This window comes from Apostichopus japonicus, chromosome 12, assembly GCF_037975245.1.
Source record: "Apostichopus japonicus isolate 1M-3 chromosome 12, ASM3797524v1, whole genome shotgun sequence".
Lineage (NCBI taxonomy): Eukaryota > Metazoa > Echinodermata > Holothuroidea > Aspidochirotida > Stichopodidae > Apostichopus > Apostichopus japonicus.
Window position 1 is genome coordinate 28,461,927 of NC_092572.1, and position 24,357 is coordinate 28,486,283.

At 36.4% G+C, this 24,357-nt stretch overlaps 1 protein-coding gene and 1 long non-coding RNA gene across 15 annotated transcripts in view; one reads left to right on the plus strand and one right to left on the minus strand.

The window, feature by feature from the left end:
• The window catches only part of LOC139977162 (uncharacterized), a 293,518-nt gene that overhangs the window by 180,458 nt on the left and 88,703 nt on the right, over positions 1-24,357 (minus strand). For 12 of the 14 annotated variants that reach the window (XM_071986345.1, XM_071986347.1, XM_071986346.1 and 9 more), the window contains exons 5-13: positions 16,107-16,406; positions 13,330-15,068; positions 12,426-12,628; positions 11,385-11,461; positions 10,609-10,670; positions 8,278-8,338; positions 7,680-7,744; positions 2,585-2,695; positions 663-921 (exon numbers count right to left, since the gene is read on the minus strand). In XM_071986345.1, coding sequence (XP_071842446.1) covers positions 663-921; positions 2,585-2,695; positions 7,680-7,744; positions 8,278-8,338; positions 10,609-10,670; positions 11,385-11,461; positions 12,426-12,628; positions 13,330-15,068; positions 16,107-16,406 — 2,877 coding nt within the window. Of the gene's footprint in view, positions 1-662; positions 922-2,584; positions 2,696-7,679; positions 7,745-8,277; positions 8,339-10,608; positions 10,671-11,384; positions 11,462-12,425; positions 12,629-13,329; positions 15,069-16,106; positions 16,407-16,849; positions 17,121-24,357 lie in introns of all 14 variants that reach the window. The other 2 variants (XM_071986335.1, XM_071986336.1) reach the window with 1 other exon arrangement.
• Positions 1-24,357, plus strand: part of LOC139977218 (uncharacterized) — a 262,539-nt gene that overhangs the window by 132,767 nt on the left and 105,415 nt on the right. The gene's annotated exons all lie outside the window — the stretch shown is intronic.

Consider the following 24,357-nt stretch of genomic DNA (forward strand, 5'->3'; position numbering starts at 1 on the left):
CTTGTGAGACACCCTTCAAAGATGGACACATAACTGTATAATAATAGTGAGACCAATGAATATCTCAGAATACTGCCAAATATCTCATTTGCATATAAATGTTTACATGATTGTTGTTGCAATGAACATGATAATCTCACACCTCTTTCAATGCATTGTTATTGGAAGTCATGTATATGTATAAGGAGAACTAAATTGATATTTATTTTGTTTCAAACATATCAACGTTATACAACATAGTCAGAAAATTAAAGGTATGCATGACATAACACGGGTTGTAGGCTGAATCATAATAATGCTCCTTTCAAGGGGAATAACCTGCATATGGATTTGATATGTTTTCATACAGTTGTAACATCGTGTTATAAGAAGTAATCATAAGGCTCCTTTACAACCTAATGTTCTTTACAGCTGCTTGCTAAATGACAATCTGACGATTGCTATACTTCTTATACTTCCATGGAAAATTGTTTCTAGACTTACATAAGTTTTTTGCAGCATAGGTAAGTTTTTATAAGTAACGTTAATTGTTATTTCTATAAATGTTAATATCCTTTTCATATTGTATTTGGATATGGAATTTACATATGTATATTGTAAATACAAACCATGAAAAACATAATCTCTCTTACTGATCTCATGTTTTGTTGTCTTTGACTTACCTGAAGTTGTACCACATTGTTCCCTGTTAAGAAGATAATCGGACAGGTCCTTTCGATTAGTTGCTATTAGAGCGTCTCTCAGTGTTTTGTTTGTTGCTTTCATCCCACGTTTCCGTTTCCATAGTAGCAACATGTGGAACACCACTTCTTGTTGTCCCTTTCTTCTGTTATCTGCCTCTATGTTTTCAAGCTCTGTCTCAGCAAGCTTCAGATTTCTTCCCACATCTCGCCATTCTTTGAACAAATTTCCTGACAAGTCCTTGAAATAACCAGAAACCAAAAATGTTTCATCGTTCTGATGCTATTTCACTATGCCAATTGAAATTGAGCTAATCCATATTAGAACCTCAGTAGACGGTCAAAAACTAGAACACTAATGAGGAAATGCTCATATCAAATACTTTTAAATAAGGTGAGTTGTGTACTTGACAGTTTAAGGGGCTAATGTAATGGTATAATTCTGCCCCACCCATTCATTAATATGCTTGACTAAAGCTATCATTATCCATGGACACAGCAGCAATTTTGTGCGAAAAGTGTGACTTTGACACAAATAGACACAGAATAGACAGAGTTGCCGCATATTTGTCACGCAGGTGTTTACTGGAAAAAGATTGGAAACTCAGAAGAAGGGTTGACACAGGAATCTGTAAGGATGCAGAAGTTCTAGCAGAGTCTCAATACTACCGATGTGTTTGTAGTTTATATTGTTTTAGAGTTAGATTTCAGTTAAGACAGGTATTTCAGGTGGAAGTTATATAATGCATCTTGATTGACAGACGTTTTCCACACATAGCATATGTTGCAAAATTAATTACAAATACCCCAGATTCAGGTGGGGACAAACTTGGGAAGTCATTATATAATTAAAGCTTATCCCAACAAACCGAACTAAGTTCCTCGCATAACTGTGAAACATGCTATGATTCCATTATTGTGTTATATGTTTTGTGGGACAACAAACTAAAGCAACTTTCTTCTTTTCAAGAGTACAACCCAAGCTGTCTAGACCGTTGCAGTCCCATGGTAAAATGAAGCCTTTAATGCCAGGTACAGAATATATCAGTCATTTACAAGCTACAAATACCCTGTCACATTAGCACAGTCTGATACATTATTGTTCAGTTAAGTATGTCAGTGGCTCCTGCAGCACTGCATGTGGTAATTGATAATACGTCAGATGCACAACGGCCTTCTTTACACCTTCAATACTATGCTAAGATCAGCAACCATGTAACGTAGGTACTGCAAGACTGTGGTTGACATTTTGGTGTAACCTTATGTGAGTGTTTCAGACATCAAAATATGGCAAAATACCTCAAATTGGTTTCTGAAATGATTTTTGGCTACAAAAATGAATAGCTTTTTCAAACAACTTCATGTACTATCTACTGATAGACTTTCAACAGAGTTTTCCAATCTGGTAGCAGAAGCACAAAAATATGTTGCCAGCTAAGCATCACAATATTTCAAGTATTGAGATAAAAAGTAACAAAAAATCCCCTCTATCATTTGCATAATTGACTTCATTCTAACAATTTAATATTAAACACAAACACATAAACACTTACGATACAAACATGCCAAATATGAAAGATAACAAACATGTACGCGGCAATGTAATATGTTTACAATATGCCTCACCTACTAATTAATATGCATGATATTACTTCTTAAACCAATAGGAGGCATATAGGGCAACTAGACATGTATACTTTTTGATAATGTGCGGGATGTTTTCATTGTTAAATTGGGAACAACACAGTAATGTGTAAATGTCGGTCTGTTATCACGTAGTGAAAAATCAGTCACGACTCTGTCAATTTAGGGACCAGGCTGTATCAGTTAGAAATCACAGATTTAGAGAGGTATTGGTCAAAAGTCATGAATCACACTTGGAGTTCTCACTCAATAATACTTACCTGCAAAGTTTCATTTGTTACTTCTTCGCTATATATTGTCGTTGCTTCAGCTCCTGCTGGGTTTCCTTCGACTTCTCCGCTAATTGCTTGATGAGATGGCAAGGAAGGATCCTGTGAGAAAGAAATGGAAAGGAGATAGTTGAGAATTACAGGGGCGTATCCAGGATTTTCTAACCCGGGGGGCGCGTATTACTATCTAAGCGGAGCGCCACCATCGGTTGGCGTGCAGCGTACAAGAAATTTTTTTGTTTTGATAACACCCAGATCACCGGAAATGGCACTTCTCAGGCTTGAAAACGACCAACCAGATGTACACTTTTTGCCTGAGAACCAAGTATTTCCCAATAGTTTTTTCCATCCATAACCTTTTTGCAGATTGTCACCAGTCACAAATCATGTACGAACTCATCGCATGTTCTGTGGATCATTGCTTTTGTAGGTGATTCTTTGTCGCGGCCCACAATATCCGTCAGCCCCACTTTTCAAGGTTTTAAGCCCATTATTCGTTCAGAATTTGAAAATTCACATTTCTCGTAAATAAACTCACATCAAAACATACCCATAATGTTGTACAAAATTTCATCTATGGACAACCAATATAGGAAAACCTCCTTCAACCCCTAACAGACCAGTCAAAATTGCAAGAGTAGAGGGAAGTGTGATGAAGAATGTTGGTCAGAAATTTCGAAAATTCAGACACAGTTAATTTATTGGTGTACAAATATTAAAACTCTTCTAAAGGCTATTATAAAACTTGGTTGAAGGAAAAAAATAGCATATATTTCCAAAATCGAACACTATGCACATAGGCGTAGGAGGCAGGGGGGGGGGGGTGCAGCCCCTAATTCGCCATTACTAGTGTAAAAATTTTTTTTGACATAATTGGACCTTCATGCTTTTCTCCATCTACATAAGACATTTCGTTGTTTACATTAGCATCTTGCAGTATGCTGCGCAACTTTCACGGACCGTACGGTACACGATGGCATGAGATGTAATAACCGATGCTTGCTTATATGCTATTGAATTTCACATGAGGAAAATTTTTGGTTATTTTTTTCGGGCAAGTGGACAGTTTTGAGGCTTTTCATCCTGGAACGCCATTTTCATGCTCACTGATATGATGTGATATCTGCTGTTTGCTTTACAAATTCGAACAGGCGCGTAACGAGGAATTTGCCACTGAGGGAGGGGCGAAGCCTGTAGGCTAATTTTCTAAGCGTAGCGCCACCATAAGTTGGCGCGTAGCGTACAAGCAAATTTTGGCCGAAAATGCCTCCCAGATCGCTGGAAATGAGACTTCCCAGGCCTTTTAAGTTGCATCTAAGCACTTTCTATTTTGAAATTACTAGCGATACCATAAAAAAAAAATATGCTGAAGGGGGGGGGGGCGGTCGCCCCCTTCCCGAAATGCGTCATGTTCCCCGACGACACGGTCGAGTTCGAGACCAGCTACAGTTGGTTTCATAGCACAATTCTACAATTGTTTAAGGCGTATACACACACACAGGCGTTATGAAGGAGCATATATAGTATTTATATAGATCATGAGTGATGAGAGAGGGAAAATGGAAACGACAAAAATGGAGTAGTCGGTGTAAGGGGTAGGGTGAGGCACACGCCCCTTCTGAAATCATTGATCAGTCACTGGCTACCCTGTGTATATAATAGGGATCAGCGCTGTAATGATGTCACTGTTCCTCTTTCTCTTCCCGGTGTCTTGGCTTTTTTTCGTTTACTTCCTCCTTTTCTCCTTTTTCTCTCGTCTTTTCTTTTCTTTTCCCTTCCTTCCTCTCCTCCTCTTTTTTCCCCTTTTTTTTTTCCTTTTTTCTTCTTTTTTTTTCCTCTCTTCTTTTTCTTACCCGGGGGCGCGTGCCCCCAACGCCCCCCCTGGATACGCGCCTGAATTAAACACTGTTTGTTATAAATAATGAGACCACAATCATCTTGATGATGCTTGCACTTATTTCTATTTCACCTGCAGAGTGTACTGGTCCGCAACTGAAATATAGCTTACAAAGACAAGGCTTATGTGTCTAGTAACGGCATATGTGTGAATAAAAGTTCCTGAGTTTCAATGAACATGAGTTTCAGTGAAATGTTAAATATTTTTCAGACATCATTATTCTGATATATGATGTGAATATTATTTTTGTATCACTAACTGTATCACGTATTCATAGTGTGGTAAGCCATAGATGTAAATATTCATGAACTTGTACACACCATAATGAAGATCTATTGACTTGTGTGGCAACAAATAAAGGAAGGTACCAGGAATCAGTTATCATGTTGACAAAGCCTATGAAGTGACATAGTATAAAAACATATTTATGCATGAATATTAGTGAGGTTTATGATATCATAAAATCTATATACTTAAATTTAATTATCCAAGTACATGTATAATGCAAATTAGACATACTATTTCAGAGGTATCTGATAAAGAATTTGATGTTCACTGGTTGATATTCATTATATGCACACACAAACAACACGGTTGATTGTATGAATGAAGTGTGACACCAAATATGCCAAGAAGGAAACCAAGGAACATTTGGTTCATGTCTTGTATTTGAAAGCCATTTCTAGCAATTTGATGAATATAAATGACTTAGAGTTGGATACGTCATAAAAATGTGCTTATTAGGCAGCAACATCACCATACCAGTGTGAACCAAATGTTACGTTTAGCCCCACACACTCTTAAATATTCATGAGATGAGAACCAAGAACAATAGGGTGTATTTATTCACTAGGGATCATCTATCTTCCATGAATCATATTGATTCTACTTGTGGTTGTTGAGATATCATGTTTACAAGCTGCTTTTGACAATTTCCCATTAAGCCTCAACCACCATGAATATTAACAAGGTGAAAAGTGTTGTTGAAAGAACAGGTACATACTCTGCACTTACATCACCATACCAAGTATAAACTTAATGGGACATACGGTTGCATTCACGTATATCTTATATGCAAGTTCCCACACGCTTTTATCATGATTACTAGCATTTCATACTTTTCAAGCTTACAGGAGAAAGAAGGTTTAACATTAGTTAGGTGAGATTATTTTAATCGTGTCCTTAAATATTACTACTGTTAAAGATATTTTTTCGTCGACTGCTTAAAAGATTCAAAATTATCTTCATGCACTCAGTGTCGACAACAAGGGGGGCATTGTTCTCCCCCCCTTCTTATGATACTTCCCCCACTTATGATAATTGCCCCCCCCCCCCCATTTGACCTCCAAGTCAGCTATAAACAAAAATGTATTTCTCTTCTACCCAATTTTTATTCTTTGGGTAATATTAGGCAGGGTCTTTGCCCCCTGGACCCCACAGGGCCTTGAAATATATTCCAATGGAATTGCAATGTCTGGAATGTATTTCTGTTCTTAAGTTAAAATAGCAACAAAAACGGTCTGAAAGCTTTTCAGCGTCTGGTCTTGAAACACCCATAATAAAGCTTAAATTCCACTTTCCAACAACTTCTGGGTGTTTCTCCAACTGCCCCCCCCCCCACCCATCAGGGCTTTGAAATGCATTCCATAGAAATTGACTTCTCTCTCACATATATTTTGTGCTTTTAAGTTGCTGTTAAAAAGTAACTCAGCTAGTCACTGCAGTCAATATGCAAAAATTCAAGTTGGTCTCTAGATCAATCAACATTCCTCAATAAAAATGATGAATGTATGACCTCTCATATGCCACAAATCTTTTCCACAATATTTAACTTAATGCAAAATAGAAATTATCATAAAATAAAATTTAGTTCACTGATGTAGCTGCGGTAGAGGTTAGGACATATTCTCAAGCCCCTTAAATTTTCCTGTGATGTGCACTTTACACAGGTCCTCTTTTACACTTCAAAATTCTCTCCAACCTTTGTTGCCTCCCACACCCCACTTGTCCCTCTACTTTGTGATTTCTGGTGCAGCCTCTGCATGCACTGTATATAGACATTTAAGAAAATTCCATTCACTTAATAATTCAACTTCTCAGTATAATATCAGCACGACTTATTATTAATATAAATGATTTATGTAAGGTCATGATATTATGAAACAAACAACATGTATATCTTCAAATATTTGTCTATTCATACTATAAATACAATGAACTCATCATCTGGAACTTAAGTTAGTCTCCATAATCATTGAAGGCCTCAATACATAGTCAATAATAAACAGTTGAATAGTACAATAACAGTTATTCCAGATTTATGAAATACCTTGCACATAGACCTGTGGTCAATCCTATAATATATAAGACGAATGAGTGCCAAATTTCAAAAGGGTGTGCCTCTCAGTAGAACAAAGTTTGCTGCAATTGCAATACACATACATAATAGTTGTAACAATTACATATGTGCTTCAAACAAAATGGAAGTGGATTCATGATGGCACAGTGGAATGTCTTTCCAACTTTCATTTGATTTCACCAATGTGCAATCTACTGCACTGTCAAAGACTAAGCTAATATGCTGTGTACAATTGCTAATACAATTAAGCTGAACATGCCATTAGCAATCTTGTCACACAAAAGTATCTCATTGGTATCAGTTATCATAAGGTAACATAGCAGTCATTTTTCAGCCTAATCCCTTTTCTTGTCACCTTATAGACTCATAATTACTTAGTTGACTTTTATTAATTTAAATTCCTAACGTTTTTCTTTATTGTAGTTCACTGCATAGTTGATATGCTGCATCCATTTTAATCTTCAGTAATCCTTGCACCTCCTACGTCGTTTTATTATCACTGCCTATTGTACTAATTGTACACCATTCATTGTCCAGTGTCCCAAACAGCTTGATAAATCTGTGAGTATGTGAAAATGTCTGTTTGATCTGTTTTCCTCCCTTTTCCTTTATGTCTGTGTTTGAAGATCCTTCAGATGCTCTAAGTTTGATGTACTTATTACTTTAGAAATTATAAGATAAATTAAATCTACATGGTCCACTTCTTATGTGTGATGGTACTTAAGAAGATACTTTTGATATGTATGTATGATCTGAACAATCCACAAATTCCCAACAGGTCTTATTACATTGTAGAACATTTCAAAAGTGAGCCATGATTCTTAACTTACATTTCCTTTGCTTGGAACATCGTTGAATTTGTCTTCTTGTTGTTCCACTGCATTATTTGTTTCGTCTTTTGTTGATGGAGAAAAGTGACATAAACATTTATATGAATTAACCACAAAAACAGTTATGGAAGACATTATATCATCAATTGTACCAATCTTTCATGCAATATATAAAACATCATAAGCCAGTCCAACGACAAAAAAGTCTCAAAGACTAGTTTTGTCCTTACGTTTTCAAAAGTTGACTGAACCTTTAACAAGTATACTTTAAGACCAGCCTCCATAGTTTGTTCCAAGGCTGGTCAATAAGGACACAGGTATATTATTGTGAAGTGAGTAAAAATAAATGAAAGGACAGGGCTTGTAGGACCATCAGGGCAAAGAACGTCATCAAAACTGAGGACAAAGAACCCTAATTTATCAGCAGCATTCCAACCAGGACTATGTATGCCTGCTTCAATTGTGGTTACTGATTATTGCATGTACTTCAGCAATTGTTCTAGAGTTACAGCGATTGTTTTGACAATAACAAAAAAACCTTGTTAATTACACATTTCAAGTTTTAAATGATTGTTCCTATTAATATCAGAAAACTCACCAGAGATTGGTTTCAGTGATGGTGATGTTGCTGACATTCTCCCTGGTAATATAAAGTCCATCTAAATGAAAATTTCATTCAGACAAGAGAAGACAAAAATAAATATTGTGGAAAATCATACAAACCTGAATGAAACTATATCATGAACCAGAAATCCCAGAAAATTTGCAATGCATTGTTGTATATATTTTTTCATTTAAAGAGTTTGCTGATGTACGTCAACTCAATAAAATTTAATCAGAATTAGAAGATCACAAAATACAAGCTCCATTTGCCATGACATCAACATATTTGTATAATTACATATCACCAAGGATCTTACAATATACAACAAAATGACCCAAATCCAGACCAAACAGCTTTCTGATGTTGGCTAAAAAAGTCAGATGGATGTTTTATATAATAAGGGATATTTTCCTGTTGAGCTTTAGAATAAATTAGATCCATCATTAGCCCTTTAAGAACTGTCACTAAGGAAGGAAGCTCATGGCATTATATTATTGATTGTGAAATATTTTGATAGTTTACAACTTTCCTTTAAAAAATACTTCTATCATATATCGCAAATGATTAGGTAAAATACTGCAGACAGCAAAGATATCATGTGTGACAAGACATAGGTTGTGAAAGTCCCCCAATACAAGAGCATCAATTCTCTGATACATATTTCATCTTCTGACTACTCTATACAGTGTTCCAAATTATTTGAGACCTATGTACAATATTGTACCTCATCACAAAATGAGTGGCAACCAAGAAGTCACTATAAAGGAGTATGAACATACTATGTATGACTCTCATCGATGGTGAATTTCATGAGTAAAATTTGTACACAGTTTTCAAATTTTGACTATTGCTGACATTTACATATGATCCCTGCCAAAACTACTACAAGGATAGTATTCATGAAGGGGTACATACCTACTGTACCAAGTATGAGATTCACTTACACTGTTAATTACTGTATATTGGCCAATGGTGACCTTAAATTTTCTTTACCTAATTTTATAACAAACAGCCAAGAATTCACTACGAACATCTACAAACCAAGCATGATATTCAGCAATGCTATAACTATTAAGTAAGGTTGGTTTGAAATTTTGAATGTTTCAGTTCTTCATTGACATTTGATCTCCACTACAACATACTAAAATATAGGATATAGGAATATAGGATGACCTCTGACCACCACAATAATGAAAACAGCCAACAACGTTCTCAGAGAAGTCTTCATGCAACGCCTTCAATTCCATGATGGTTAATTATGTTTTAGCAGGCATATCTCATACACACACACACACAAGAAACACATATACTTGTTTGCATTTGGTTAAGGAATAAACCAGAAAGCCAAGAGGCTTAGATATTCCATGCCACATTTACAGTGTATCAGAACATTTACTGACTCCCGTGCACAGGCAGTTTTATACTTAATAGGCTGGATCCAAATACCAAGTGTGAAGTTCATCCTAGTTTTACTTTTGAAGCTAATATTGTCACCATGAGTGACATTTAAGTATTCAATATGGTTGAGCCACATACCACGTGTAAAGTTCGTCAAAGCTAACCTTTGACTTCTGGAGTTATCAAAATGACAATAATTTGAAATTTGACATCTACTGACCCCAATGAAAATTTCCAAATAACTAAAGCAACCAAGAACTTACTGAGGGACACCCACATACCAACGATGTGATTCGTCAGGCCCGATTAATTGAGTCTGCTTGTTTATATCGACAGATTTTGCCTCCTGTTGACCTAACTTGACCTTTGACCTCTACCAAAGCTGCTTTATGGAGCACCTAACACCTTAGAATTACATTTATCAATGCTATTGATGTCCAGTAAGTTTGTTTACAATGTTTCCATTTTTTGTCCTAAGGTAAACTCAAATGAAATTTGACATTGCAAATACAGTAAATCAGTCAAGAGCTTTGTAACGGTTATCAACATACAGAGTTTGAAGTTTGTGGACCACACGCTTGGTGAGTTATTGTGTTTACAAACTTGTTTTCTAATAAATTATCTACATCCGAGGACATTTCCCTTTATTCCAACCCCTTGTCTGGACAACGGATGACTATTGTCCACTATTGGTTGATTACTAGTGACACAAATTTATTTTCCCATGTCACCACTTCTGAGGACGAGACATGTACACTCACGCCATCACCACGTCATAGGTTCCTTTTGCCTTGACGAAAGAATCAAGAATAGAGCTAAACTCAAAGAGGAGGGTTAAGCAAAGGAATGTTAAAGACGGCCACATGTCAGTACACAATCTGAAATGAATGACAATAATTTAAAAAAATACAACATAATGCATCTCACCATCCATTCTCCAGTTGTCACATTTAATGTGTGAATTAAGTTTGCTCCAATGATCCATTCAACTGAAATGAGTATAAATAGATAACAATAAGACCCTCAGCCACTTTCACATGGAATATTTTATTTAACACATTTTTGTATTCGTTGCCACATTTCTCTGTTTTGAAGATAAAAAAAAATTTCAAAGTTGCAGGTTAAATTGGCTCTAATTCTCACATATAAATTTCTTCACGATCAACTAAGTGAATACCACAACGTTTTGCACTAATATAATCTAAACAATTTCCTCCCTCCTGAACACATAGAGCACTAATGCAGTTATTTAACTGTGCATAATCCATTTCAATGTAGTAATTTATTTTACTCAGCTGATCATGTTCAATCTACTTTAGAGCTCCACACTCATACACACACACAAAATGTAACACCTTCTTGAATTGCTGTCTTCACACTTCCTTGTGATGATTGCTATCACTGTTAATATGTCTAGTTCTGTATGAAATAAAGTTTTCGGATTTCAGCTTGTCCAAGCTATTATCATAATCTATTTCGCTTAACTGTTGATACAGTTAGTACCATTTTGCAGGCTAAAAGCCTTAAGTTACATTTCTTCAACATGCTGGACAGAGCTACGTTTCTTACCACTATGCAGAAGCAGGACTAGAATGAAACAGCTTAAAAAAATGTCAGGCTAAGATATTGTATCACATACAGAGGAATATCTGTTACATCTAATTACCAAGCTCTTGTTATTCATGAAACAGAATGTATGTTACCTGAAATGTTTCGGGATTGTAAGTTATTCAGATCTTTTTCATCTTTCACAGCTACCGGTGGACTTGGAAATAGTAAGCTGAGAAAAAAAAAGGTAAAATATACGATAAAATATCTCCCACTGTGCAGAATTTTATAAAGAAAAGAAATAAAGATAATTGTTAGATAAATTAACATAGAAAGAACTAAATAGAGGGCATAGGCATTTAATTTTCAGGAAATGCTTAGTTTTCTACAATTATATATTATGATAAGTACTGTATTTTGTAAACGGAGAATGGAGACCAGCCATGCTCACCCACTCACCCAAGATACATACATACCAACTCTTGGAATCACCTTTTTACACAAGATTTTAATATTTTGTCCATTGATGACCTCAAATGGCCTTTGATCTAGAAGTCTCATGCTAAGTAGGGGGCACAGGTCAATCTAGTGTACATGTTACAGATATTATAACTGTTGAGTAGGCTTGTTTTCAGTTTTGGATCTGGTGAACCCAGATGTCTAATGAGCTCTCCTGATAGTGAGAGCATTTGAGAACTTACCATTTAAGAGTAGAGCTTTTAACTGGAAAATTTAAGACACAAATAAAATATATAATGATACTTTATACTTAATTATATGCAGATCAAAAAGAGAAACTATGCTTTGTCCACGATAACACTTCTAGGCACTATGGGTGGAAGAATGAGAAGGATGGACTTTGACCAATAGCACTGGTCATAGAGGGCATACCAGTTCATCCTACACATGTTCAAATGAGAGGGCTATGGTTGTGGGGAGACAGGTAAGCAAGGAGTGGAGTAAATTATGACTAGGTAATCTCGATGTAGCAGACTGTCAGAAGAAGTAATGATGCAGTGAGAAAGCAAACTTTTTACATGGTTCCCATTGTTCATAAGTATCAAATGCTTGGAGATCTTTCTGCTGAATGTTCTTCCATTAGCTTAATAAATCACACATACCAATACAACCTAATTTTCAATATCACATAGAACGAAAGCTTTAGTTTGGTTTGCCAACTTTGACTTATTCCTCACCGAGCTACTTCAACCTTTTCATTGTTGATAATGAATTTAATGAGGTCTTTATAATCTTGTTCAATCAGCTTCTGGTCCCACCGATTCACTTTAATAGCCCTCAGGGTATTCAAAACTCCCAGCGAGACATCAGCCTTCAAGATCAGGGCTTTCTCTGTAATTTTTTCCACAACATCTGAAAGCGTCAGACATTTTATTGGAATCTGGAAAATAATCCACAGATATGTCAACATGAAATCAGTACCCAACAATATCAAGTGGAAAACATAAACTTAGAAACCTGAAGAGAGACAAGATTAATTTTGTTTGCTAGTGAAGATATGAAAATTGTAATATATGTCTCATGTAGTGCACAAAGTCAGCTAAAGTTGTCTCATGCATCACAATATCCTAAAGCCATACTAAGGATTGATTAATAGCCAACCTTTGTTTAATACCATTGTGTACCATACCATATACTGATCTTGTCAATTAAATAGATGGTTCAGCATATGATAATGTTGTATTGAAAATGATTCACACATCCCAGAATGATCTGCCACTATAAAATAACTACATAGAACAATTCATATCTTAGTCTGATATAACCAGAATGAGTACATTAGGTCGATCTTGTACTAAAGATCAAATTTGTTCTCTGGATTGAGAGATACATTTCAAGAGGTAACACATTTAAAATAAACTTACATCATCAATATCTCAACATACCAAATTTACTTAAGTTTTGGCACAAATTGGTGAAATATAGAACTTGAATTTTGTATCCTACAGATTGATGCTGTACTCAACACTGGAAAATTGAACGTTGTATTCATGCACACTTCAGATTATGTATCACAGATATCGGGATATAAGCAGAGGTTTGCTGTGTATTTGAGCTAAGAAAGTTGTATTCACACTTTACCTTTGATCTTGAAGCAAAGGTGAGCATAGAAACCTTTGACCTCAGAAGCAGTCGACTATCTCCAGAGCTGAAGTTAACGGATTCTCTTCTACAGATCTCTGTGACAATGTCCTTGACCTTATGTCCTTTGTAACCATCATACTCAGCAAAACAGAGACAGATGCAGTTGATGATGTAATCAGGAATCTCACCATCTCCTGTTTTAAAGTCTCTCATTAGAAAACTGGCAATGAAATGAAAGCTGGGAGGACAGATGTGACAAGTGAAGCGCAAGACATAATGAAGATCAGCTGGGTCTATGTTAACCAAGTGTTCTCTGAACAATTGATACTTGTAATGGTGTTCAGTTGATTTGCGACCCCAGAACAGGAGAGCTAAATACTGTGCTGCAAACCACTCTTGGATTAACTTATGAAGGAATTTAACCTGTAAAGAGACATATTTTGCAGCTTTTCCTTTCTGTAAAGGTTTTGATTTTTTCTCTTTCGATTCCAATATTGGTTTACTCTCTGATTGACTGACAGATGCTGAGAGATCAGGATCAGGGGATGCCCCTCTCTTCATCTCTGAAGTAACATTAGATGTGTTCAGTGACTCATCACTGATGGAATCAGTCTGGGGAGTTCCACTGCCTGAGTCAGTCTGAAGATTCCTATCAGTGGAATTAAATGGAGTTCCTTCCTCAACAACAAGTATCCCAGAATCTATCCATGCACTGCTATTAGTGACACTTCTATCCACAAAGTCTTTCTGCCAAAACAATTGTTGGTTTCCTTTACAGAGGCCATTAAATGCAAGTTCCTCCAATGTAATGTATGTTTTCTGGCCAGACAGATGACTATGTTTGTCTTCCTCATCCTGCATAGGACACAGAATGTCTACAATGGCCTTCACAAAAGGAGTAACCCTGTCAAGCTGAACCTTGTGTGACTTTCCTAATCTATCAATGTTATGTACTAACAGCACAAAGAGTAGTGGAACATTACAAAGATCAAGAATAAATGGAACATTATCAATCAATTCCTTTACTTCTTCTTGCCTTTTTTGATCATCAGAGAAGACTTTTTCAATGTATTCATTCCTCTCATCCTCACCAAAGCTTCCTATCTTCAACATTGGACCTTGAGGTAGATGCTTGGCATAGTCTGTCCTAGCTGTGATTATAACAATGCAGTTGGACAGTTTCTCCTTTGTCATTACTCTCGTGACCTCTGAGGGACTTCCATCTTTGGTTACACCATTGTATTCCTCTAACCCATCCAATATGAGGTAGACTTTCTTCTTATCACTGTTAAGCATAGACTCAATATCCTCTTCTGTGATGGGAATGCCTTCACGGATGTAGAACATCTTGATAGCTTGAATAATTGTCATGTCATCAACAATTTTCAAGGGCAGATAGATGACCATGGGGATATCCATAAGCTTTCCACAACACCAGTCATAGGCCAACTGAGAGGAGAGCATTGTCTTGCCGGAGCCTGGCTGTCCTTCCAGAATGATTCGAGTCTCTGCTTTTAGTCTTTCATCAGTAAAGATATCTAGGTAGTGCAGCTTACATTTTCGGTCAACTTCTCTGCTAGATATTTTTGAACCAGAATTTGTTAAGACTAAGCGGCTGGCAATAAAGAGATCATTAGATTTCCATTGACAAGACTTCATCCAGGGGACAGGAGTCATTGTTTCAAACCAACTCTTCATCTTCTGTTGTAAGCATTTCAGGAATAAACTCTCTTTGTCTTTAAAACAAGGAAACAGAAAGCACAGTTCAATTTATATTGAAACAAGTTAAAATGTTACACAGTTTATGACAATATAAAGAATATCTACCATACTGAAAATTAAGTGTGCTTTGATATCAATAGTTTGGGCAATCTCGTAACACTGTATCTTTGGTAACATTTCTTAACAACTACAGTAGTATAATCTTCAAATGTAAAGGAAACTCACTCCTAACACAAACTAAGACACTGTCATTGCTCAAACATGCTAGTCAGTTTAAAAATTACTCAATAAATACAAACAGCAATAACAATATTTATTTAATAACATATATAGTGCCATACATCAAGACTTGAATTGGAAACGCAGATGTTATTATAATCCATTCATACCATCAGATACTGTTCTCTATCTGTAATTTATTTTCAAAGACACTACTGTACATGTACCACTATTGAAAAATCCAAATTTAAAGATTAATTTTCTTTTATTTAGAGACAAACATTGCACAATGATTGCTGTCATTAATGGAAAGAATTGATACTGTCCTTATTTATTTGTCACTGATCAAGTAGGACTCCTCCATAATTAGGAACATTGTTTAATTGTGAAGTCATTTGAGTACACTGCAAACTGCAGCTTCCTGGGACACGACTAAATCATTTCCAAAGGATTAATATCATAACCTTAATTTTACAGGAGAAAGAGCTGCTGGTAAAGTCACTGTATTACATCACAGATTACACAGTAGAAAAATGCACTCATCATAATAAAGTGAAAACCTGCATTATTATATTTCTCAACAACATACAATGCTATGAAGCTGTGAGTTGCATCAATGTGCTTCAGTTCAAAACATATTTTGACATCTCATTCTTCATTATCTCTAAAATATCCTGTAATCCACACATATGATTTTTAGATAATGAGTGCATTTTGTGTGTTTAACTGTTCTCGAGCTATGAAGTCTTAAGTCAGGAATGTTCCTTAAAACTGGCACAACACTTGTACCAGTGGAGTGTAAAGTTTGTAACATACACATGAATTTACAATACCTTCATCTTGTGCCTTGGTTTTGTCAGAAAGTATCAGGGACTGGTATTCGTGTATCTTAGCTACTGCCTGGAGAAGACGATATTCCTCTAAAGGTGTTTCTAATTTGCTGACATCAGAAGGATTAATGATACCCATCTCATCAATTGTCAGGAGGAAGGAGAGTCCTGGATTCTGACTGGAGATAACTGTGTTCTTGTTCTCATCTGTAACTTCAAAGTTTTCACACAGTTTCTCTGTTATGGAAAATGGCAAATGAGCAGAGAGGCCGGCGAGGAATCTATCATATTCAGTCTCTTGATCTGAAATGTTTAAGGTAAACATCAAGTTGAGGTTTCCAGTGTTGTGGAATATCCACAGAGATGTACAGGCATGCCGATTGCATAATACACATCATAGCACAAGGTGATATTTGCCAACTTATACATACTGTACAAACAGTACGATATTTTGTTGTACACATCTTGGTTTCCAGCATCTAGAATAAATCACCACCTGTGTTGTATATTGCATAAAGGAGAATCTTTCTGGGTGGGGGGGGGGTATGAGGAGGGAGGTGGTAGGGTGAGCTGGCAGATGATAGTCTATCACTATCTATATAGAGGTTTTGCTATATCATGGAAAATATGAATGATTGTTGAGCTATACTTTATGAAGATCAAGACCTCTCTTAATTGCATTTTGAAAGTGCAAGAGGTGAATCAAAATACAAAATTACAAAGAAGGCAATTGATTAGGGGCCTACCTCTTAGCTTCATGTATGTCTCTGTTAATAAGTGAGTATGGTTGATCTTCAGCTCAGTGAGTGCATCAGTTAATCGATTCACATTTGAAGGGTGTATGTATCCTCTTTCTTCAAGGGCAAGCAAACAGTTTTTTGAGTGCAAGGGACTTGTAATAATGGTCTGCACTTGATCAGGTGGTAGTGAAAAGTAGTGGCCTAAATTCCCACAGTCAGTTTGGGTTAGCTTTAAAGAAAGTTCTTCTTTCAGTTGGCTGAAGGTGAAGATGGATGCCTATGGAAGAGAGAAACAACAATCAATCCAATGAGTTAGTTATTCTTTGCCAACTAATCACATCAATAACTTTCATTTTAGACTAGCCTTGGTAAGAAGATTTTTGAGATGTGACAATGTTTGAGATGTAACCAACAGCTCATCTGAGACTTGAACTTCTCTTGAGCTCCACATAAGAGAGTAAGATTCTGGTTTCTCGCACAGAAGATCAACATACTAAATGAAGTCAAAGCAGCAACTGACCTCTGACCTCTGATCGGCTTAATGGGATATACTGTACATCACATATATTGTAAGGAAGGAAAGAAAATCTACAAAACCACATCTAAAGTGAACTGTGTGTTCTCCCATTTGTTTCTAAAACTTATTGATATTTAGGTGAACTGACCTATGACCTCTATCTAATAAGAAAGTAAGAAAGTTATTGTAGATGTACATTATTTAGGGTATAGTTGTTAACAGACATTTCAATGCACACAGTGTAATGTGCAAAAGTAATTACTGATCTATTCTACTTTACAGAATGATTTAAGGACAAACAATATGTATATCCTTCATTATGTACAGTGCTTTAAAGCCAATTCCAACAAACAAAATATCGTTAAAAGAGCACTAGCTATCTGCTCACTGAAAGAAGACCTTTCAAACTTGATATGATTTCACAATTGTATAATATATAGTACTTTCAAAGCAAACAATATCTTTGCAACAGTTCAATCTAAGCTGTTTGACTTTTGTATCTCCATTGTCAAATCAAGGTTTTACTGCCAGGTCAGGGGGAAACTGTAAGACACTTCTGGCTACTGGTGGTATTACTGGTCACATTTGCACAGAGCTCTCTAAACTTCAGATGCCTAACTTCCTTTGTTTATTGCTTTACTGCTTGCAAGCATTTCTGGAACCAGTAGGTCAGGTGGTCACAGCAAAACTGTGGTTGACACCTAGATGTAACCTTCTTTCAGATGAGATGTAACCACAGATGATTAATGCACCAAATTAAGCCATAATTGCCTCATAATTTGTGGCTGAAATGCTTTGAGGCTACAAAACATTACATTCTGTAAACGATTCCATGTAGTACCAAGAGAAAATATGTCAAGAGCATTGCTCAAGCAATGTGGCAGAAGAAGCAAAACACCATGACGCTGTCAAGTATTACAATATCTTAATACATAGAGGTATTGAGATGTATAGGGCTTTATTGTTATTAAGTGTACATAGTCTACACTGCACATTTGTGACGTTTTACAAATTTATGAAGGTTTTGGTCCTGTTGGGATGTCATCTACAGTTAACATGCTTTAATGTGTGTACAGAGGACTGTACTGTAGCCATTGTCTGTCATTTTCTAACAAAACTAATCTAGAACGTCCTCCAAGTTGCTTTGGTGTATGTGCAGGGCTGTAGCCACAGTCTGTTCAAAAACATGAAATCTTATACGGCACAATGCAGTTAGAATGATGGAATTGATAGACACATTTTGCATCTAACCCCTGACCCAAAGAAATTATCCAAGGGGGGACATCAGACTCCCTCTCCCACTTCAAACTCTGTCTAGATGGCATTGTCAACTGCATGTGTAAAGTTTAAGAAACTGGCTGGAGTCTTGAATATTTTGGTGTTTAGGCATCACATGCAGACACAGAAATACACCCACACAAATACACCTACAGTACTGTACAGGCAAACTTGAAATTTAATATAGGTTCTAATGCTTTCAGCATAGGAACTTAATAAGACACCAAAATGGCAAACTACAATAAGGGTTTGATGAAATAACTGGTTGCGAATCAAGACATTGCATAAATTTCAAGGCTTTCACATATTTTGTCCCTGCTGACCTCAAATGGCCTATGACCACAACCGAAAGATAAAGAGTTCACCTAATCAATTGAGGGATATTCATGTGCTAGACTACAGTGAGACCCATCCATGTTTCTCTTTCATACTGTATCATTTTGACAAGAATTTCCCATTTTTGACCTTCATGAAAGCAGGATTCATATCACTAAACAAGAGCCCAAAGGCACTATGGTTCCTTACTTATAAGGACTTTAGAAGCACTATCCTAAAATTGTTATTTCAGGGTTTAATGTACACACACAATATCATTGCCATAAATATCACAAATCAATGATTGGTCCTTTTGAGAATCAGTTGACTTTTGTTAGATTTGTTTATATAAACTTGCAGAATCATCCTAACTTTACTTAATAACTTTGGTTGCACAGGAGTCAACCCATGGACATTTAAAATATGGCCACACAAATTCAAAAATTCAACAACAAAAAACTAATACAGGTCACTGGAGGCACTATTCCAAGGTCATGTGAAGTCAACAGAGGTCCACCTCTCAAAACCGCATGAAGGTCACACAGGGGTCAACCATAGACACTTTTGATCAGTTTGGAGATTGAGTTTTTGACCCTTGTTGACCTTGGATGACATGACCATTATGTTTGGAAACGATCGCTTACCCTTTACGCAACTAGTCCAAAAAAAAAACATATTTAACCCATAATTGACCTTTGGTGACCTTGGATTACATAACGGTTATTTTGGAAAATGTGCCCCTTCATTCACAACTGGTCCCAATATAACAGCTATTTTATATTTTGTAATTGGAAGTTGTTGCAAAAATTGGCATGAGTGGGCAGATTTTTTGCCCATAAGCGACCTTGGATGACATGACTGTTTTTATTAAAAAGTTCCCCTCATTGATGTGCACATTCTCGCATAATTGTTATGCACTCCAATGTACACACACAATGTTATTGCTAAAAAGGTATCAAATCCAACCTCTGGGGCCTCATAACTTAAGAACCGTTTTGTCTATAGAACACAGAGCTCTATAAAATATTGACAAACTGTTTTTCTTTGCCCTGTATCTCCTATTAAAAATTAGCATATATTTTATATAAAAACCTTAACCTCTGATTAACTTTACACCCGAAGGTCGCACACGGGTCAACCCATGGACAATTTTGATCGGAAGACCATTTGAGATCTGAATATGGCCACAAGAATTCAAATAACCAAAGAAACTAACACAGGTCACCAGAGGTCAACAGAAGGTTGAAGCTGTCACAAAGATGACTAATGGATTACAATAGCGTAACTCAGACATTTTGTTCTCAAGCTATTGCAGAAATACTAGTTTTTGACCCCTAATTGACCTTTGATGACCTTGGATCACACGACTGTTATGGTTGAAACGATCCCCTACCCCATTTACAACTAGTTCTAAAACAAACATGTCACACCCTGTCAATGGGAGTTATTGCTTTGTTTATTATTTGGCTTTTTGGTCCTAACTGACCTTTGGTGACCTTTACAAGCAGCGAAAACAATAGGGCCCACCTTCTCACTATGGCGAATCTAAATACCAAGTTTGATATCAGTTCAACTTTTCCTTGTTGAGTTACAGTGCACCCAAGCAGGTGTTACAGACACACACATATGCCAAGCTGACTACATAGGCTCCTTTTGCTAAAGCAAGGAACCAAAAACACTGTGATTCATATCTACATGACATCCACCTGCTAAGTTTGACATCCATTCAATTTTCCTTGTTGGGCTACTATATTTTAATTGGCTTGACATTGTGACTTCTGCTGACCTCAAATGACCCTCCACTATATATATGAGAAATCATCTACTCAATATTAGTTATCCACATACTAGTAGTAAACAATCCATCCATCCATTATTCCATCCATCCATGTTTCATATTTTGAGATATCATGTACTGTATACCGTAGGGCTACTAAGGAATATGCTGCAGCCTTGGTCACATTGCATGTAAACTGTACAGTTAAATGTGAGTAGATCATTGCAGCAGCTGATCAAACTCAAATGGTAAATGTAAGTGATGGTGCTGATCATACTGATTTTGGTTTAACAAAATTTAGGCAGGCAATAAAGCAGACATTCATTGCTTGTGATCATTAGCCCCATTGTTTGCTTTAAAGAGGAGCACACTGTTCCCTTTGTGGTCTCTGGCAGGCTTTACCACAAGCTCTGTTATGACTTGTTTGTTAGAGGAATTTTTTTTTTAGTAAAAAATGGGGGCCAGTCCTTCCTGTCATATCATCTTTTGTCTTTGTATTTCACTATTAAGCCTTGCCATGTGATGAATTGTAGTTTCTGTGATAGAGTGCTTGAAACATTGGCCCTTCCTGCCAGAAAATTTGAATCTAAGGACCAACCTACATCAAGACGTGACGTCAGTGCATCACATTGGTCACACTCGATCAGATCTCACTCTTAAGCTTGGCCTTGATACTTTACACAGGAGTGTGTATAGACTTCGCATATGCCTGTGAATAAAAAAGATCTCACTCTACGCTTGGCCTTGATTCACTACACAGGAATGTGTACATCACAGGGAAATTTCCATCTACACCCTATTTTGCTTCAGCAATTTTAACTTTCCTGGCTACAGTGTAGCTTGCTAATGATAGCGTCCCTGCAGCCTTCCCCACCCCCCCCCCCCACCCCAACGAAGTGAAGCAATGACGTCACCGTCGATCTCCAATGTTCAAATCATATTATATTAAGTTGGCGCAAGGTTAAAAAATTCACTTCTCCTGAATCATAGGATGAAAACATCCCAAACATCCCTAGGACTGTGGCGATGATAATTCCAAATCCAGTACTCATAGGTCAGGCTTTGTTTCGTTCTTGATTAAGTCTTTATAGTTATTTCATGTTCTGTGTAATCTCTGGAGGAATAAGTTAAAGGTATGGGAAGACAGTCTGCCTACTTCCTGGAGAATTTGTGACCAAGGCTTAAGTAAAATCTTGTCTCTAGGGTGGGGAAAATGATTTCTCTCAAAGCTTCTTTGTTTTTCTTTAAATTTCTATAAAACACTCAAGTTTGCAAGCAACTCTACCATTCACCAAGACACTCCAAGCTGTCATGCATGTGCAGTAGAGACAAGCTAGAAAACTGTAAGAAATTAGTTACATTAATTTCAATACAGGTAAAGAGTTCATCTTTTAACTTTGCCCCAAACCCCTAAGGAGCCTAGTCAGTTTAATTGTGCCTACCTTCTGTATATTACCTGTGAATGTATGCATTATGCAGGTTAGTTCTGTGATAACAATGTGCACACAGAGTAGCAGCCCTTATTAAGTGTAATTTGAATTAATTAGTTTATTGATCTCCTGTGATGGCAGAATGCACAAAGAATGAATTTATTATTTAGGAATTAATACCTGTAACAGCTATAGTGAGTCTACAGGTACAGTTATTACTAAATTGTAATGTGTGTAAATTCTGTATCATTTTAACTGAACATTGTTTAATAGCTGTTTACAGGGTTGATTATGGCACTTATATTCCCTCAGCCATAATGTGCGTATGGTTAAGTCCTAACCTACATTGAATTAATGTGAGAGAATTGAAAGTGCTTCAGGTTATTGGTCCATTGAGAAACAACATTGGGATATTTATAAGTTTTATTATGTATTGCTGTGATTATGTCGAGCTTTACCCGTCACTCTAATGCACTCACATTTATTTTTCAGTTGGTATAAGTGTCGCCTATTCGAGCTATGTTTAGATCCCATGATGCAATGCTACACTTTTACTAGTTGCCATGGTGACAGGCACAGGCCTAGGTACATGCAGCCTAAACAAAGGTGTTTGTTGCCATGGCAACCTGTTGTCTAAGTCAGAAGTTGCAAATGGGCCAAAGTGGTTAAAGTGCTACTTGTTGTTACTATTACTAGATGAGGGATTTCCCCGTTAGAGTTTACTGAAAAATTTCCCGCTCCTGAACTTGACAGTCATTTGTTGCTGTTAATTAGCTACAAAATTCATCATAAATTTGATTTTTCTTTCTTGACCTATAACTATGGGCTTCTGTTGGGCACACAACATCTTGTCAGGAGTCATTATAGCTAAGTATTGTGTGTTCATGTACGGGTATTTTAAAGGGCATGTTTTCATGGACTGCAGGGACATAAGTTTTTCTGAGCGAGTTTTCAAGACTTGTTAAATCCTAGTAATAATACTGTATTAAGGGTCTACACAGTTTATATAATGAAAGAAATTTCAGAGGATTTTGGCATTTATTCGCCCAGTACTGTATGTATGTGTTGCTATGAGAGGCTTTGCTACTTCAATCCTATTAACAATTTCTTCTCATTTTTTCTCTAAGTTCATTCATATTATAACAAAATAGCAATATGTGTGATATAAGGAGATGTTCCTATGTACCGAACCCAAATATGTTTCTATTGGAGGTCTACACAGTTTTTTATAATGCAAGAAATTTCAGAGGATTTTGAAAATTATTCGCCCTGTACTGTACTGTATGTATGTGTTGCTATGAGAGGTTTTGCTACTTCAATCCTATTAACACTTTCTTCGCATTTTTGCTCTAAATGTATTGATATTGCAACAAAACAGCAATAAGTGTGCTCTTAGGAGATGTTGGTATGCACCGAACCCAAATATGTTTCTATTGGAGGTCTACATTGTTTTTTATAATGCAAGAAATTTCAGAGGATTTTGACAATTTTCGCCCTGTACTGTATGTATGTGTTGCTATGAGAGGTTTTGCTACTTCAGTCCTATTAACACTTTCTTCTCATTTTTTCTTTAAATTCACTCATATTATAACAAAATAGCAATAAGTGTGCTCTTAGGAGATGTTCGTATGCACCGAACCCAAATATGTTTCTATTGGAGGTCTACATTGTTTTTTTATAATGCAAGAAATTTCAGAGGATTTTGAAAATTATTTGCCCCTGTACTGTATGTATGTGTTGCTATGAGAGGCTTTGCTACTTCAATCCTATTAACACTTTCTTCTCATTTTTTCTTTAAATTCACTCATATTATAACAAAATAGCAATAAGTGTGCTCTTAGGAGATGTTCGTATGCACCGAACCCAAATATGTTTCTATTGGAGGCCTACACAGTTTTTTATAATGCAAGAAATTTCAGAGGATTTTGAAAATTATTCGCCCTGTACTGTATGTATGTGTTGATATGAGAGGCTTTGCTACTTCAATCCTATTAACACTTTCTTCTCATTTTTTCTCTAAATTCATTCATATTGCAACAAAACAGCAATAAGTGTGCTCTTAGGAGATGTTCGTATGCACCGAACCCAAATATGTTTCTAATTGGAGGTCTACATTGTTTTTTATAACGCAAGAAATTTCAGAGGATTTTGAAAATTATTTGCCCTGTACTGTATGTATGTGTTGCTATGAGAGGTT